Source organism: Mesoplodon mirus (genome assembly GCF_964341445.2).
Source record: "Mesoplodon mirus genome assembly, chromosome: 5".
Taxonomy (NCBI): Eukaryota; Metazoa; Chordata; class Mammalia; order Artiodactyla; family Ziphiidae; genus Mesoplodon; species Mesoplodon mirus.
The window spans coordinates 71,027,855-71,044,715 of NC_138980.1; the positions used below are offsets into that span (position 1 = coordinate 71,027,855).

The 16,861-nt window shown below is 52.7% G+C and overlaps 1 protein-coding gene across 6 annotated transcripts in view; it reads right to left on the minus strand.

Moving 5' to 3' along the window:
- SLC25A48 (solute carrier family 25 member 48) overlaps nucleotides 1–12,035 on the minus strand; it is a 43,267-nt gene extending 31,232 nt beyond the window's left edge. For 5 of the 6 annotated variants that reach the window (XM_082622002.1, XM_082622001.1, XM_082622003.1 and 2 more), the window contains exons 1-4: nucleotides 11,791–12,035; nucleotides 7,329–7,372; nucleotides 3,811–3,882; nucleotides 1,587–1,845 (exon numbers count right to left, since the gene is read on the minus strand). In XM_082622002.1, coding sequence (XP_082478128.1) covers nucleotides 1,587–1,845; nucleotides 3,811–3,882; nucleotides 7,329–7,372; nucleotides 11,791–11,836 — 421 coding nt within the window. In that variant the 5' untranslated portion in view covers nucleotides 11,837–12,035. The remainder of the gene's footprint in view (nucleotides 1–1,586; nucleotides 1,846–3,810; nucleotides 3,883–7,328; nucleotides 7,373–11,790) is intronic. The other variant, XM_082622000.1, reaches the window with a different exon arrangement.
- Between the last annotated feature and the right edge of the window lie 4,826 nt (nucleotides 12,036–16,861).

Consider the following 16,861-nt stretch of genomic DNA (forward strand, 5'->3'; position numbering starts at 1 on the left):
CTCTGCACCCTAGACTAACACAGCTTTTTGGAAGTAGACAGGATAGCGCAAAAAACCAGCCTGGGGGCCAGGACTCCTGGGTTCTAGGCCTGTCCACGATGCCCTTCATTTCTCTACATCTTTGCTTTTGCCTCTGGGATAGGACCAGATCAGCGAGCTTCAAACTCTTCTCAGAGGTGTGACCCTTTGGTCAAACTGAGCTGTACCAAGACACGATTCAGTATGTCAGGTAGATGGAGGTGAGGATCTGCCTGCCCCGTATCTCCCTGGGCGGCCCCCATGGGAGCATGCTCTGTGACCCTCTGGGTGAGCCAACCCATTTGTTGCCTTGCATGTCCCCGCATGCTGACAGGGACCATGAGCATCCAGCAGGTGTGACTCATTTTCTTGGGGTAGCAGGGACCCCTGTGAGGAGCATCAGCATTGTGCTCAGAGAGCGTGCAGACCTGCCCTAGACACCTCCCCGGCTGAGCAGGGAGTGCAGGCTGAATCGAGGAACCTGGGTTGGGCGCAGGAGAGGCACTGGCCTGGGCTGTCCTGAGTGAGCTTTTGGGGCTTCAGCCATGGGGCAGAGCCGACCCCTCGCCTCTGTGGGCAGAGGGTTCACATGGAGGCCATTCAGAAGGCTGCCAAGGAGAGGGGACTTACCCATGAGATCTGTCAGATATATATCTGACGTGATAGGAAGGACCTGGGATGTAATCCTTCCACTATACAGAAAGGAGACTGAGGCCCAGGAAGGGATAATATCTTCCCTGAGGAGACAGAGTAAAATGAGAGCCAAGGACCAAACCCCAAGGTATTGAAATTTGTCTAAGACCCCCAGCTCATCCTTCCTCTGGAGCTGGCACTTTCTACTCTGCACAGCAAGTACCTTCCCATCCTTTCCATCCTCCTTCATCAAAACTGCTCCAGAGAAGAGTCAGAAACCTCTTTCCCAGCAGGGAGGAGATGACAGCTCTAGCTCGCGGTGCAGGAGTAGCTACGTAGCACACAAGAAATGAAGCTCTAATGGAACATCAAGGGTGAGGGAGGGGCGGCCCGCTTCATGGCCCTGCAGCCAGTCCAGTTTGAGGCCTCCCTGGCTGCACTCCCTGGCGTGTGGGGGGCAGGTGTGAGTCTGAGACCTGGGCAGTCACACAGGGCCCCTCACTTGACAATGCTCTGCTGTTGTCCTTTTAAAATTCTTACTAATTTGTGATCAAGAGAGAGATTGCATTTTCATTTCACCCTGGGGGGCTGCAAGTTATGTAGCTGGTCCTGACTGCCCAATCATTAATTGTGTGTCCTTGAATAAGCATCTTAACCTCTGGGAACTTCAGTTTTCTCACCTGTAAAATGGAAAAAATCACAGCACCTGCCTCAGAGAAGTGTGCTGAAGACGAATTAAGAGAACCCAGGCGGGGCTCTTTGCAAGCACCGGGCGCGTAGAAAATCCTTAACCAGTGAGAGTTACCACTACAGATAAAATGATTCAACATAGATGCCCTGCTCCATAAAAAGATTATTAACCAAATCCCAGACCTGGGAAACCAGGAAACGGTCACAGGTCCCCAGACACCAGGCCACCTCCCCTGGCCGCTTACCTTCCCGAAATGGCTGTGTTTGCATCTGCAGCCGGATCTTGATGAGGTCCACGGGTGCACCCAGCCCTACAGAGACCACGCCAGCCACCATGCTGGCCAGGAGCAGGTCAGACAGCACACGGGGTGAGCCGGCCTCGGGCTCCTGGCACCGGTGGTGGCTGAGGAACCTCTGTGTGTTGCTGAAGACCCCAAACACCACTGAGTTGTAGACAGCGATGCTGGTGAGGGGGAAGGCCATGCCCTTGAAGAAGCCAAACACCTGTGGAGAGACCCAGGTGGAGGAAGCATGAGGGCCTATGCTGCCCTTGGTAGAGACCTTGCCCCCCTGGAGCCTGCGGGCTGGCGGGGGAGACACCATAGGAGAAGCAAACCAGTACGTTGGTGGAAAGAATAAAAGAGGATGCTGATGTGAGAGAAGAGACAGGGGAGGGCGAGAGCATCCTTAATCCGAGGAGGAACCGGCTTCTGCATGAAGCTTTGGTTCCTGAGCCGTGATGTGCTGGGCCTGGAACCTGCATTTGTCACTGGAGTGGCAGTGTTCTTGGGCTGCGGCCAAGGGCAGCCCATGGAGCCCCAGTGGGTAGTGGGCTCACCACGCACCACACACTCTTTCCTCATGTGTCACTCCAACAAAAGCATTCTCTGGGCATGTGCCAGGCCCTGGAGGACAACAAGAAAGACACTCTCTCCACCCTCACTGAGCTCACAGTCTGGGGGCAGGGGAGGGGGGACCCAGATAAACTGACAGACAATTAAAATATAATGTGCTAAGCCTGTAGTGATGGGGTAAGAAGGGTCCCACAGCGTCCCAGGGGCACCTGGGTGCCCCGAGCATGGGAGTCTATTGGAAAAAAGCCAGAGGGGGAGTCCCTGGATGAACAGCACGAAGAGGCTTCTGTCCATACACACTGCGTTCTCAGCAAACACCACAGATGCTCCACTGAAACTGGAAACTTCCACAGGCTCTTCGAGGAGTCAGTGCAGCATACATGGCACCAAAGATGAAAACGCACCAGGAAGCCACTGTAAAAACTCCAGGCTGTACTCAAACCCACTAACCCTGACCTGAATGCATGCCCCCTATTTGCAAGGGGCAGGACACCTCCTCACACAGGCATCCACACACGCATGTGCACGCAAACACATATGCACGCATGCACCATGCTTCAGCCTCTTCCTCTACAACAAGGTCCCGCAGATAACTTGAGACATCACTTAGCTCTGAGCTGCTGTTTCTCAGAGGAACTCCTACAGTCCCCACGGAAACCCCAGAGTGGTGATGCTGGCTGGCAGACACTGTGGAGAACATGTGCCAAAAAGGAGGCTCAACAGCTGCCATTCGGGGGACGCAGGAATCGGACATTACCCCAGAACAACGAGTGCTGGGTTTACAGTGCTCACCCTGATTTTAAAGCAAACGATCAAGAGATTCAGAACAACACCAGGACACAAGACATACTTTGACTGAAGAGAAGAACCTCCAGGTGCAGGCAGGAGGCTCCCGAGCTCCAGGGCACTTCCTAGGATGGAGCCTGGCGGGGACAGCAGTCAATTACGGGGCCACATTTCCAGTGACTCAAGGAAAAGCCCAGGGCTGCCACAGGGCTTACACCTGACTATTTCTTTAAACCAACAGGTCATTTCATTCTAAATTTTAAAATTTATTTTAAATTCCCCAAGGAGGAGCCTTGGAAAGTCTTCCAAAAGCACATACTCATTCTCAAGAAGGTCACCTGATGCTTCTTCTACAAAATGTTATTCAGAATTTCCCCTTTGCAGAGAAAACCCCTGGGTCCATGGTCTGGAGTGACCTGGGGTACAAGCCCGTTCGGGGTGTCTGGGATCAGAAGAGCCTGCTCCCTGCACCCTCCGCCCCATGCTGGGATAAAGGAGCCTGTGAACACATGATTTACCGCCACACATTTGGTTTTGAAAACCTGGCAGGTCCTCCTGTTTTTGTAGGAATTTTCCACACTGTGGTTCTAAATGCCTCCGAATTTCTCCAGAGAGGTGACACCAAACCAGTTTTTTCCCTCAATAACATCCCACTTGGGGGCAGGGTTAAGTTTAGGTAGCACATAATATTTGAGGAGTGGTGTGAGATGAAGAGAGAAAATTGAGCCAAAGGTGATGAGAGGAATAAACAGGCCTCCTGCTGGGCATGCGGGTGTGAGGGGCTGTGACCTCGGTCCCCAGGAGGAGACACCACCCCGGGAGCACTTACACTCTCCCTCCTGTACACAGTGCGGATGCAGCTAAGGGTGCTCCCGTAGCCAGTGCCGGCCTGCAGGCGAGCCTGCGGAGAAAGGCAAGGGCGTGAGGGCCAGCCAGAGACAGGTTACATCCCCACCTCCCTCACGGCTCTGGGCTCCCAGCACTGAAGCCCAGAGAAGGGAAGCCCGGGCCCCAGTGACCCCGTCAGGAAGGAGGCCTGGACTTCAGTCCCGGCCTGGCTGGCTTTGCATCCTCTACCTGCACCAAGTCCCGTTCTCACCTGCTAAATGCAGCAGGAGTCCCCTTGGTCTGAGAGAAGAACAAAGGCCAGTTTGCTGTGCAAAAACAATGCTTGTGTGGGGACATATGATGCTGCTGCATCTTGAGTACAAAAAGCTAACCCGTGGCTCTGGCCCACCTGCTGTCCATCACTCTGCCCTCCTAAATACTCCCGGGAGCAACCTGCTCTTCTCATCTCCAGAACCCCTGCATCTCTCACCCTGATGATGGGCTGGGCCCCTCGCTGGCCTCCTGCTTCCCCCACCCCAACTCCTCTGCCTGTGTCTACACAACAGTCAGACTAATCTTTTCCAAACAACGATGAATGTTTGTCACTGCTGATTCAAGCTCTCCAGTGGCCTCCCACCAAACTCAGAATAAATTCCACCCTTAATCAGCACCCAGAAGCGTGGCTTTCACCACCCGCATGTCATTTCCTCCACAACCATTGTGCCTGCCACATGGCATATTCCTGGACCCTGGAGCATCAGTTGTTTCTCACTTCCAGAATGTTCCACCTGCTTTCTTCCCCTGGAAGACTCTTTCTCCAGCTTCTGCTCATCTTTTGGGTCTGAGCTTAAATGCTGCAATGATGTGATCTGTTTGTTTACTTAGGGTTTATTTGGGCTCCCCCTCTGGGGCAGGGCCATCTTGTATTTCCTTCTCGTCCCCGGAGCCGAGCGTGGCTGTGGCACTCAGCCCTTTGCACTAGCTAACCGAGCGGCCGGAGGGTGAAACTGTGGCATCCTCTAATGGAGGCTGGCTCTGGTGACTGGGGGCATCCGTAGACAGGCAGAGGGTCTGAGAAAAGCCACAGAAGAGCCCAGTGCACACTTCACTCTGGGTCTAGACCAGAGCAAAAGTCTGTCAGCTCTTGAGGAAGCTGCCACCGAGGCCAGCAGCACAGCTCAAGCCTCTAAGGCCTCCAATTGCAACAGGAGCTAGCATTTAGTATGCACTAAATGCGTACTTGGGAAAACACTGGAAATCCTATGGAACTTATCTCACAGAATCCCACAAATGCTCTGAGGCATGGATACTATCCCCACTTCACAGATGAAGAAAGCTGATTCCCTGTATATGTTTCCGATTGCTGCTGTAACAAATTATGATAAATTCAGTGGCTTAAAACAATGCAAATTTATTCTCTTACAGTGCTCTAGCTGGGCTATAGAGAGCTGAGCCCTGAGTAGAAAACCCTGGTCACATTGCATCAGACATAAACTTTAAATGCACCAGCTGTGCCAGGAGCCAGCAGTGAATCCTGACCCCAGCTCTACTGCCACCAAGTAGCCAGTGCTAGCTCTCCCACCTGTGGTGAGGCAGCTGCGGGCAGGGAATGAGTCTCTGGCCCAGGTCAGCAGCCCGGATCCTTCTAGCTTGGCTCTCCCAGGGGTGAGCCTGGGAACCAGGAACAAGTCACTCATCTGCCTCCCCACACCCCAGTGTGTGTATTCTTCAGGACAGGAGGGGATCGCTCACTGCTCTATCCGCACTGCCACTTGACAATCCTCATGACAGCCCCACCGGGGAGGTGCTCTGTGCCCATTTTACAGACGAGGAAACCGAGGCTTGGGGAGGTTAAGTGCTGTGCCCTAGGCACAGGAGAGCATGTGGGAGGCTGGAACTGGACTCCAGGTTATTCTGACTCTGAGGCTCTTGCCCAGACCTTTCTCGGTGAACAGGAACTCTAGAGAAAATGCCAGCCAGAATGAAGGAGGATGTTCTGGAGAGAAACAAGGGCCCCAGGCCACAGCTCCGGGCTGGACCCAGAGGCCAGCCATGTAAGCCAGCATCTTTAGGCTGGGACCCTCAGCAGAGAGGTTCTCAGGCTGAACAGAGACAAGATTTTATGTATCAGGAAAGGTTCCCTGCAGAGGCTCAGGGGGCAGAGTGGAGAAAAGGAGGAGAGTCCTGGTCTTTATAGGTAACATGTGGCCAGGCAAAGAGTGGCCAGGCTTGCCTGTGCCAGGGGCAGGGGATGAGGATGGGGGTTCCAACAAGCTCTACCCTCCCCTAACCAAGCTGCAGGTGAGGGAAGGATGCTCTACCAGGGAGAGACACTGGTTGCCTGGGTCAGAAATGTGGCTGTTAGGCCTGCCGGGGCAAGGACTGGACTTGCTTTGTCCACCACTGCTGCCCTGCCAGCCCCACAGTGCCTGCACAGAGAAAGCATCCAAGGTGCATTTGATGTATGAGCAAAAGGCTGGGCTTGTGTGAGGGGTATGAGGGGCCAGGAAGTACCTTTAACTATTTAGACACATAGGCTGACCTCCCCATCAAGAAGAGAGCAGGCCTGGGCTCTGACTGAGGAGGGGCCCACGGCCACGCAGGGAGGAAGATGGGGAGAAATGGGACCACAGTGACCACTGGAGAAGGGCCTGGGAGGTCCTCTTTGTGCACGATCCTGGCAGAGCGTTAGATACAAATGTGGAAGTCAGGGTGAGGAGGCACTATTTGTGGCCACGTTCTCAGGGTACAGCTGTGAGTGTGGCTCACCATGGGGACAGGTGGCAGGGGTAGGGGTGGACCCAAAGAATGTCCCTTTGTAACATCTCACTCCTCAATGCTTCGATTTGTTGTATGACCTGAGGTGACACCCTTCCCCTTTCTGGGCCAGTTTCCACATGTGTAGAACAAGAAGTGTGGATGATCCTGATGCCGGGTGGCTTTGCTGGCTCCAACAAGTTATAACGGCTTCCCATTCCCAACCTAAGTCTAGAGTCTTAACCTGAAGTTCAAGACCTCCAAGGATTGAGTGCCGACCGACCGGTCCTGGATTCTGATCCGTAGCTGCTTTCAGAAACCTGATGCATCAGCATAAGTGGCCATGTTGGCCCTTCCGAAGCATGGCCCCCTGGCGGTGTCCCCACCTCACTGTCTTTGCCCATGTTGTTCTCTGTGCCTGGAGTATCTTTTCCAATGGCCCAACCTTAGATTATGGGCCCAGATTCTGGTTCCTTTGCTCCATAGAGGCTTGCAGGAGAGCACTCACAGTGCCCCACCCCTCCCCTGCAGCTCATGAGAGCCTGGAGGCAGAAATGGAGCTTCACAAAAACAAAATCACTGCCCAGCAAGGAGGGGGGAGCATTCCAACCGGGCCTCCTAGCGCTCTGCCCCCGTGGACTGGCACAGAGAGCCTGCCTTGCGCTGGTGGCTTTCTGGGGGTCAGAAACAGCAGGCACATTCCCGGAGTCAGACTCACTCCAGGCCCCTTTCCAAAAGGTAATGGCAACATGGCTACCGTACCTTGACTGTGTCCAGAGGGTGGCCAACAATGACGCTCGCTGCACCTGTGGATCAAAGAGGACTTCCTGGTTACTCAGTCCCTGGACTCCTCGCTTGTACTGGCTGGCTCTTAGGACAGAATGGACGACTCAGACACTTACATTCACTTATTCAATCAATGCCCAGTCACCAGAGGGGACACCCCCCCACCCAGTGTGTTAGGCACAGGCTCATGCATGGAGGAAGGCAAAGAAAATGGAGTAAAACCTGGGCCCTGCCTCAAGAAACAAGTACCCTTAAAAAAGGCAGGTAAAGGTGCTGGGATAACTGGGTACCCACATGCAAAAGAATAAAAAGACCTCTACCTCATACTCTATACAAAAGTTAAAAGAAACCAAAGACCTAAATGCAAGCACTGCAACTATAGAAATCATATGCTAAAATATAGGGGGAAATCTCCACGAATGTAGATTTGCAACAGATTCTTACATATGACAACAAAAGTACAAGCAACAAAAGAAAAATTGGATAAATTGGATGTCATAAAAATTAAAAACATTTGTGCATAAAAGAACACTCTCAAGAAAGTAAAGAAACCTACAGAAACGGGGGGGGGGATATTTGCAAATCAAACGTTTGATAAGGGTCAAATATCCAGAATATGTAAAGAACTCTAACAACTAAAAAGAAAAAACATTTTTTTAAGGGCAAAGGACTTGAATAGACATTTTTCCAAAGAAGATATACAAACGGCCAAGTACATGAAAAGATGCTCAACATCATTGGTCATTAGGGAAATGCAAGTCAAAAGCACAGTGAGATTCTGCTTCACACCCACTAGGATGGCTATAATAAAAAAAAAAAAAAGGAAAGGAAAATAACAAGTATTCGTGATGATATAGAGAAATTGGAACTCGTATATATTGCTGGTGGAAATGTAAAATGGTGCAGCTGCTGTAGAAAACAGTTTGGCTTATTACAAAGTTAAACATAGGATTACCCTATAACCCAGGGATTCCACTGTTAGAAATATACCTAAAAGAACTGAAAACAGGCACTCAAACAAGTACATATATACACATGTTTATAGCAGCACTATGCAAAAAAGCCAAAAGGTAAAAACAACCCAATGTCCACTGCTGGATGAATGGCTAAATAAAATGTGGTATATCCATACAATGGAATATTACTAGACATAAATAGGAATGAAGTACTGATACATGCTACAGTGTGGATGAACGTGGAAAACATTATGCAAAGCGAAAGAGGCCAGACAAAAAAGGTCACATACTGTATGATTCCATTTATATGGATTATCCAGAATAGGTAAATCCATAGAGACAGAAAGCAGATTAGTGATCGCCAGGGTTTGGAGGAGGGGAAATGGGAGTACCTGCTTAATGGGTCCAGAAACTTCTCTGGGCATGAGAAAAATGTTTTGGAACTAGATAGATGGTTGCACAACACCGTGAATGTACTAAGTGTCACTGAATTGTATACTTTCAAATGATTAATTTTATGTTATGTGAATTTCACCTCAAAAAAAGAGGGAGGGTATGAAGAGAAAACCCAGAAACTTTTCAGGTACCTGCAGGTTATTTAGCTTTTCTACACCTCCCTTTTAGCATGTGTAGTGGGAATAATATTAGCACCTACCTCACGGTTCCATTTTAAGAATGAAATGAAGTAAAAAATGTAAAGTACCAGCAGAGCTTGGCACTTACAGGATGCTCAAAAGTAGCTGCCATCCCCATTGATTTTTTTTTTTTAAGAAGGCCTCTTTGAAAAGGTGTTGGATACTCTGGATCTTTTCAATGAAAAATGCCCATCCACACACACATTCACAAGGCCAGAATGATTTTGGAGGCAAGCAAGACCGCCCTGAGGCCATACTGCAGAAGGCAGTGATTGTGAGATTGAAACAGGAGCCATCCTTCTGAGACCAATTCCCCATCCTGCTGATGAGGAAAGAAGTGTCTCTGCTAGCAGGAGTGACTGTACCAGGTAGGGCAGATCAGGGGTCCTGGAATATTAGATATCTACAGGGCAGAGAAACCAGCTATTCCAGAACAAATGTTCCCTTGGTCTAGAAACTCCAGGCCCCTCTCAACCCCTCCTTCCCACAGAACAGGGCAGAGGCAGAAAGATGGTGGGCAGCGGAAAGCCGGGCCATTCACTCTGCAGGAACCCCTCCCTTCAGGGGAAGGAAGGAGCTCTGGTCCTCAGGCTCTGGCTGTACCCCTCAGCCCAGGACAGCAGCCCCAGACCCAGCCTTGGGCCATTATCTCCCTGCACACTCATTAGTCCACCCATCTGAAAGCAGGGATACAAGATAAGAAACAGAATTATCAGGTCAGTGGTTTCCAGACCTTGGGATATTACAGACCAGTAAAACTTCAAACAAAATGTGAAGGATGTAATGGTGAAAGTTTATCATGACAGGTCACTGAGAGAGAAAACAGCTATAGATGAGTACAGGGCTTAAAATGGCCCTGGTACCAGACTGTCTGGGTTGGAATCCTAGTGTTCATCCTAGATGTATGGTTTTGGGCGTCATTGAATTTCTCTGAGTATCCATTTCCTCATCTGTCAAATGGGGATGTAATGATAGTAGCTACCTATTAGAGCTATAAAGAAATATACATAGACATGAGACCACATATTGTATGATTCTGTTTATATAAAGTGTCCAGAAAACACTAATTTATAGAGCCTGAAAGTGGTTGCCCAGAGAGAGAGGGAGGGGATGGGGTTTAATTGTAAATGGGCATGAGGGATCTTACTGGGGGATGAAACGTTCCAAAACTAGTTTATGGTAATGGTTGCACCACTTGGTAAAATTACTAAAAATCACGAAATTATACACTTGAAATGAGTGGATTTTATGATATGTAAAATAACCTCAATAAAGTTGCTTTAAAAGTATCCATGTAGCATTTAAACAGCACCTGACACTTATGAAGTATTCACTGCTACTACATTCATGTTCATTTCATGGAAGCAAAAACAAAAACAAACAAAACCATGTTGACATCAACAAAGTAAGGGCAATCTCAGAATAAAGGCCAACCCACTACTTGCTGTGTGAGTTGGGGAGGGTCTCTGTGTCATCAGAGATTCTGAGCTACTCTGACAGTGTTACCCTCCAGGACATTTCTCAAACCAAGCCCCTGGCAGCCCTACTGAAGTTGGTCTGACTATTTAAAGGGCAGCCGAGGAAAGCCTCTCCCTCTGAACGGCTGAAAGGTTGTCCAGAGAGGGTCTGGATGTGCCTGGTAGGTCCCTGGGCACAGTCCCCTGCCTGGCAAAGTTAGGAGAGGCAGGTCTCAGCCCTACCCAAGGGAGCCTGTGCAACGGAACTGTCCCCAGTGAGAGGAATCACCTTTGCTTGGGAGGGTGAGAAGCAGGGGCCCTGCAGCCACCTGTCACCTGTGGGGGACAGACATGGACTCCTGCTAGGAGGTGGGAGGGTGCCACCAGAAGGGGAACCACCCGGGATCCTAGCTGGTTAGTTGCTTTGTTTTTTTTCCTTTCCTACAAATCTCCTGATCTCCATACCTAGAACACTTGGTGGGGCACAAACACGCTAGCCATAGCCTCTACCTGAGCGTCTCAGGATTTTACACTGGGGAGGGACTGCATTCGCCAACAGCTCTTTTCTGATGGTCCTCTTAGATGGAGCCAAAAGAAAGGCTATATCTGACAATAAGCAGTCCCTCACCCCCGCCCCGCCCCCAATAGCTGAGCAAAGAGGAGGGATAGACCTATTGGAAAGAGAAGAATGGAGAAGCAAGGCAATGGATGCGACTATTGCCCAAGCAAACACACCCCAGGCTCAGCAGAAAGCGGCTCCAAGAGTGGTAGGAAGGGACCGGCGGGCGCAACAGTGCCCGAGGAGAAGTGTGACAGTTGGCTGTGGCTGAAAACGTGAAGGGTTCCTCCTATCTGGCAGCGGGGCTGGGCTCCCAGCTCTGCGCTCCGCTCCCCGCAGCCGGACGCCACAAGGGCCGGCCTGACCGCCAGGCCGGGCTCCGCATCCCGCGCGCGGGGGCGGGCGGCGGTCAAACGCCACCCTCACACACGAGTTCCTGTGAGCCCAGAGTCCCCAGACTCAGGTGCGCACCAGGGCGCCGAAGGGTGTGTACGCGCCGGGACGTTCCATTGGCTATCCGCTTTGACCAGCGGTTTAATCATTACAGGATCAAGTTCCGCGGACCCAAACTTTGAGGCAAATCGCAGGCTCGGGATGAATCTCCCCCGGGGTCGAGGCAGCAGGCGAGGAGCGGCAAGACCAGCCGGGCGGCGGGCAGCGTGCACCCAAGGCGCGTGTGGGCAGCGCCCGGGCGCGGATCTCCCTGACCCGGCACGGCGTGGAAACTCCGCCTGCGCAACTCCCGCTGGCTCGCTCTCTTCCTCTCGGGCCGGGCTGTCCCGTCAGCGCACTCACCTCTGGGGGGTCCCTCCCATCCGGGGATGCGCTCACCTCCGATCCAGCCCGCCACGAAGTCTTCCAGCTGGAAGTTGCCCATGGCCGGGGCCACGGAGCCTCGCGTTCCCGGAGCCGGGTCGGTGCCCGTTCAGGGTCTGCTGGTCATGGCCCACAGGCGAGCGCGCCGGGCGGGCGAAGTCAGGGACGCGGAGCTCCCGGCAGGCAGGTCCTTCTCCACAACGGGTTCGGAATGGCTCGGAATCTCCGAAGCGCGCAGCCCGCCCGGCTCTCTCTCCAAGTGCCCGCGGGCAGCTGACATCACGCCCCCAGTAGACCTTAAAGGCGCAGCGCGCGGGCCGGGCGAGGGAATGTCCACCAGTAGTTATGGTAGTTCTTCACATCTGCTCCGAGACACTGGAAATGATTTCAGGGACATTTTTCAAAGTTCATGACAAGAGGTACAGAGGAAGGCTTTATCCGAGGTCCAGGAGTATTTGATTACAAGCACCAAGGTCTCTCTGTGATAGGATTATTTAGCTGGGTGGACACATCTTCTTTTAAGCTGAAATAATTATAATTGAATGTCCAACTATCAACTAAACCAGAAGTTCTCAATTCTTTGAGCTGATTGAAAGCCATGGACAGTTTCGCTATAAAATACAAAGGCCACACAATTTTCCATAACAACTTTAGTGGTCAGGGGCTCTTCTCCCGCCTGCACTCCACACCTTTCTCTAGCCCCCAGGTTTCAAAACCCTATCTATTCCTGAATTACTGAAATAACATGTGGAAAGCACCTGGCCCAGGGGCAGGCTCCAAATCAGCGCTAAGTAAGTACTCTCTCTTAATAATGTTCAACATTTCCTGGGCACTGAAATCGGGTACCTGGGCTTACTCCTCACAGCAGCCCTGTGAGATGGGTGTTATTATTATTCCCATTCCTAGGGAAATGATTGTATGACACATAGATTTTAATCTTTTAGAAAACTGGTCCAGATTAGGAGATGAAAGTTGTCGCACCTGAGTTATAGGTTTAGCTGTGTGAAGACAGATTTGAGCTTTTTCCCAGAAGATCTGGCTGCCACGGTGGAGAGTCCAGGGGAGACCCCCACCCAGACTTGAAGGTCCTGCAGCATCCCAGCTGAGGGCACACAGCCCCCTGCTGAGAGCACCCTGGCCAGGTGGGAATTTCCAGAGCCCTGAAAACTCAGCCTGCCCCTGGCCAGGCTTTCAGGAGGGATGAGGCTAGCCTGGAAATTTCCTCTGAGAGCTGCCTGGACATGAGGTCTGGGTGGCCAGGCAGCACACTGTGCCTCTGGAAGTGCCTGCCTTGAAGCTCCCCAAAGCCGCTGATGCCCCACCCACAAAGCTCCCAAGGCTCTCTGAGCCAGTCCCCACCCACTGCAGACAAGCAGACCCAAACCTAGCTCAGCCTCCTTGGCTCAGACACGTCTGACCAGCCTGCAAACGCACTACCCGCATGCTCCAGACAATCACAGGGAGCCATAGCTGCCTTGCCCTGAGGATGTTTTCAAGCCAGAGTCTGTGCACAGTCTTACTTCCTCACTCCCCCTCACAGTAGCTGTGAGCAGGCACTGGGGGTCATCCCGGAAATGGTCACTTTTATGTGTCAACTTGGCTGCGTGACAGTACCCAGTGATTTGATCAAACACTCATCTAGGTGTTGCCGGGAAGGGATTCTGTGGAGGTGACGACCAACTGATTTTAAGTCTGGGAGCTTATCCTTGATAATCTGGATGAGCTTCATCCAGTCAGCTGAAAGCCTTTAGAGCAAAATGGAGGTTTCCCTGAGAAAGAAATGTCACCTGTGGAATGAGCATTTCCAGCCTGCCAGCCTGCCCTCCAGATTTCACACTGGCCCAGCCGGACCCTACAATTATGTACCATAGAATCTCCCTCTGGTTCTGTTTCTCTGGTAGAACCCTAACTGTGTACACCTGTGAAATAGAGATGAGGTGGCTCGTAGGAGACTCAGGGAGGTTTAATGAGGCCCTAACCAGTCAGGGGGTCTCATACCCCCCAGCTGTGAGCTGGTGGAGGAATTCTAGGGACAGCCTTGCTCTTGACCTCTCTCCACACACTTCTCACCCCACCCTCCACTTTCCTATCCCGCCCCTTGTCCTGAAATGGTGCTTCATGGTGTGCTCATGTCTCCCTGAGCCTGTGCTGACCCCCATCAGCCACGGGCTCTCTCTTCCCTGCCCCACTCCCAGGCAGTGATGCTTATTGCCATTCCAGCCACGTCCCAGGCCCTGGCCCCAGAGCAAGCAACACCTGGAGGGCCAGGGTCATGTCTGACTCTGCAGGGGCCCAGCTCCCTCAAGGCCCAGGCTCAGCCTGAACCAGCCCGGAAAGCAGAGGGGTGGTCACCTCTCTCTCAGACGCCCTTTCTGTAGGCAGCCCTGCACCCAGCCAGGTCCCAGCTGAAGGTCCATGCTTGCTGGGATATGTGACCTGGCTATGTAGAGGTGCTTTTGGTCCAGAGAGAGCTCCCTGGCCTCCCTCCAAGAAGGAGGAGGACTGGTGTACCTCAGTGTCCTGCTAGTTTCCAGCAGGGACTCAGCCTTAGCACATGGGATTGCAAAACATGGTGAGGGGTAATGTCTGAAGGAAGGGGCCTCTGCTGGGCCTCTCCCACTGGCACATTTATGTCACATCATCAAGACCACCATGGTGTGGCAGCTGCCCAGGGCTCCTTCTTCCAAAGCAAGACAAAGTTTGCCACTGAGGCTTGATCCAAAAAGGGCTGAGAGGAGTGGGGCTACCAGTAGCACCATTCCCCCCTCACCATGCTGTGCCCTGCCATGCTTGGGACGTGTGCCAGGACAGTTATGAGAAATGAAAGGTCTCCAAAGAGTGGTCATTGTGTGAACTCACCTTGAAGCCAGTCCACGGGTGGAGAGCCTGCCAGTTCACCAAGGCCTGCCTGCTCTTTTGGAGGACCACCCAAAGGGTGCCAGGCGGATTGTCGTTCCCTCAGTCCTGTGTTGGCGCCAAGTAAGAAAGCCTTGAGTTGGCAGGCAGAGGCTCCGGAGCCCTGGGACAGCCTCCCGGGCCCAGAAAGCAGCTGCTTGAACTGCTAATGAGCTGCAGCAGAGCGGAGGGTGTGGGCTCCTTTCCAGAAGGCACCTCTGTGCTCCATTCCCAAATGTGGACCACAGATCTGCCCAGCAGGCACACCGGCGAGGGAGGTAGGGGGAGGACCCAGGTCTCGTGGCAGCCAACGGCCTGGCCAGAGAATCCTAGACCCAGCAGAATGCTGGCTCTGGGGAGGACCCTGAGCCGCCACTTGTTCCTGACTTCCCTGCTTTGGAGCAGCGTTTGTAGTGCTGCCGTGCACACTTGTATTCTGCCCTTGGGAGAGAGCAGGTAAAGCAACTGAGGCACAGAGAGATCAACTCCCTGGGTTGCTAGGGTCAGAAAGAAACCCAATTTCCTTTCTTCTTCAGCTCCTTCCCCAAAGGTAAGCCCCAGAGCATCTTCCACCACAGTGGGGATCAGCAGATGGGCGATGCTGACAGTCTTTGATAATGAGTGGCGCATTTCCCATTTCTCATTTGCCCTTTCAGGTAAACAGTTTCCCAAGCACCTAGTCGGTGTCAGTCTCTGCTCTTGGGAAGGGCTCTGGCAGAGAGGGGACCGTTTGCCTGAGACGCCACATGCGGGCGGCTGTGAGAGCACTGAGGGGAGTCCAGTGTCAGTCAGCAGTCAGGGAAGGCCCCCCACTCCCCCCCGCCCCCACCCCTCTCCAGGCCTGCAGCCTCCTGGCTGCACCCTGAGTCTCTCCAGCCCCATGGCTCCACCTCCTTGGCCAAGCCCAGGTCCCCCATCTGTTACACCTGGGCCAGGTGCTCCCACCTGACACCCCGTGGCAGAGACCCTGCCCTGCTCCCTGATCTCCTCTGTCTTCTGGAAGCTTGCTCTCACCCAGTGGGGTGGCCTTTCTCCCTGACTACTGCGCTCTCTCTCCTTCTCTCTGTCCACGGTACTCACTTCCTGCCCCTCGTTCCGTTTAGACTCTCAGGGCCCTCATCTGGACCCTCTCCCAGCCATACCCATCACCTCTCAGATCACAGCCTCGACACCTCATCTCCTACCTGTCTCTCCTCTCCTCAACTCCTCTACTTGGATGGCCTCATGTCATCTCTAACTCAGCACATCCTTTGATGCACTCTCTGTTTAACTAACTCTCTAAATACCCTTCCAGCGCCCCACCCAGCTGGCCACCCAAACCAGACGCTGGGCATCACCCTCGATTCTGCTCTCTCCCCCAAGGCCTCATCCCATCAGCCGTGAAGTCCAGGGTCCATCTCCTCCCTGGCCCCAACATCCATCCCTCTCTGACGTCTCCCAATGTGGCTCAGCCCAGCCCTGTGCCTCTGCCTGCCTGGATCATGGTAGACAGAAGCCCCTGGGTCCCTCTGCCCCAATCCTCTGTCCCTCCAGCAGCTGCCACATTGAGCTTCTGAGACCTTGAATCTGCTCCTGCTCTCCGGCTGACAGACCTCCCATGACTCCCCATGGCCTTGAGTCTAGTTCCACTTCCTTAGCTTGGCATGTGAGGGTCTGTGGGCCTGGGTCCGGCTGCCTTTCCACTTCTCACCTCCTACCACCCCAGCCCTCCCCTCAGGCCAAAGCCCCAGCTGAGTAATATGTCCTGCACGCCCCACATGCTTTTCACATGTGTGCCCGCCCACATGTTCCCTTGCTGGGAACCCCCTTTTCCCCACTTCTTCTATAGCTAACCCTCACACCTTACCTTATTCCTTTGAAACTCAGCTCAGACAGCTTTTCCTGATAGGCCTTCCTTGAAGCACTCATGGCCCACTCCATGCTGGATCTGCTATCTTTCAACTGTATTTCCAGAACATTCCAGGCATATGCATAGCACTGCCGTCACACTCTATGGATTATAGTCTGTCTTCCCGTCAGGACTGTGGACACACTGAGAAGAGGGCACTGCCTTATTCTCTTCTGGACCTGCAGAGCCTGGCAGAGGCCTGGTGGACATCACTGCTCAGCGGGCCTTAAAAAGGGAGGCCATGGGCTTCCCTGGTGGCACAGTGGTTGAGAGTCTGCCTGCCGATGCAGGGGACACGGGTTC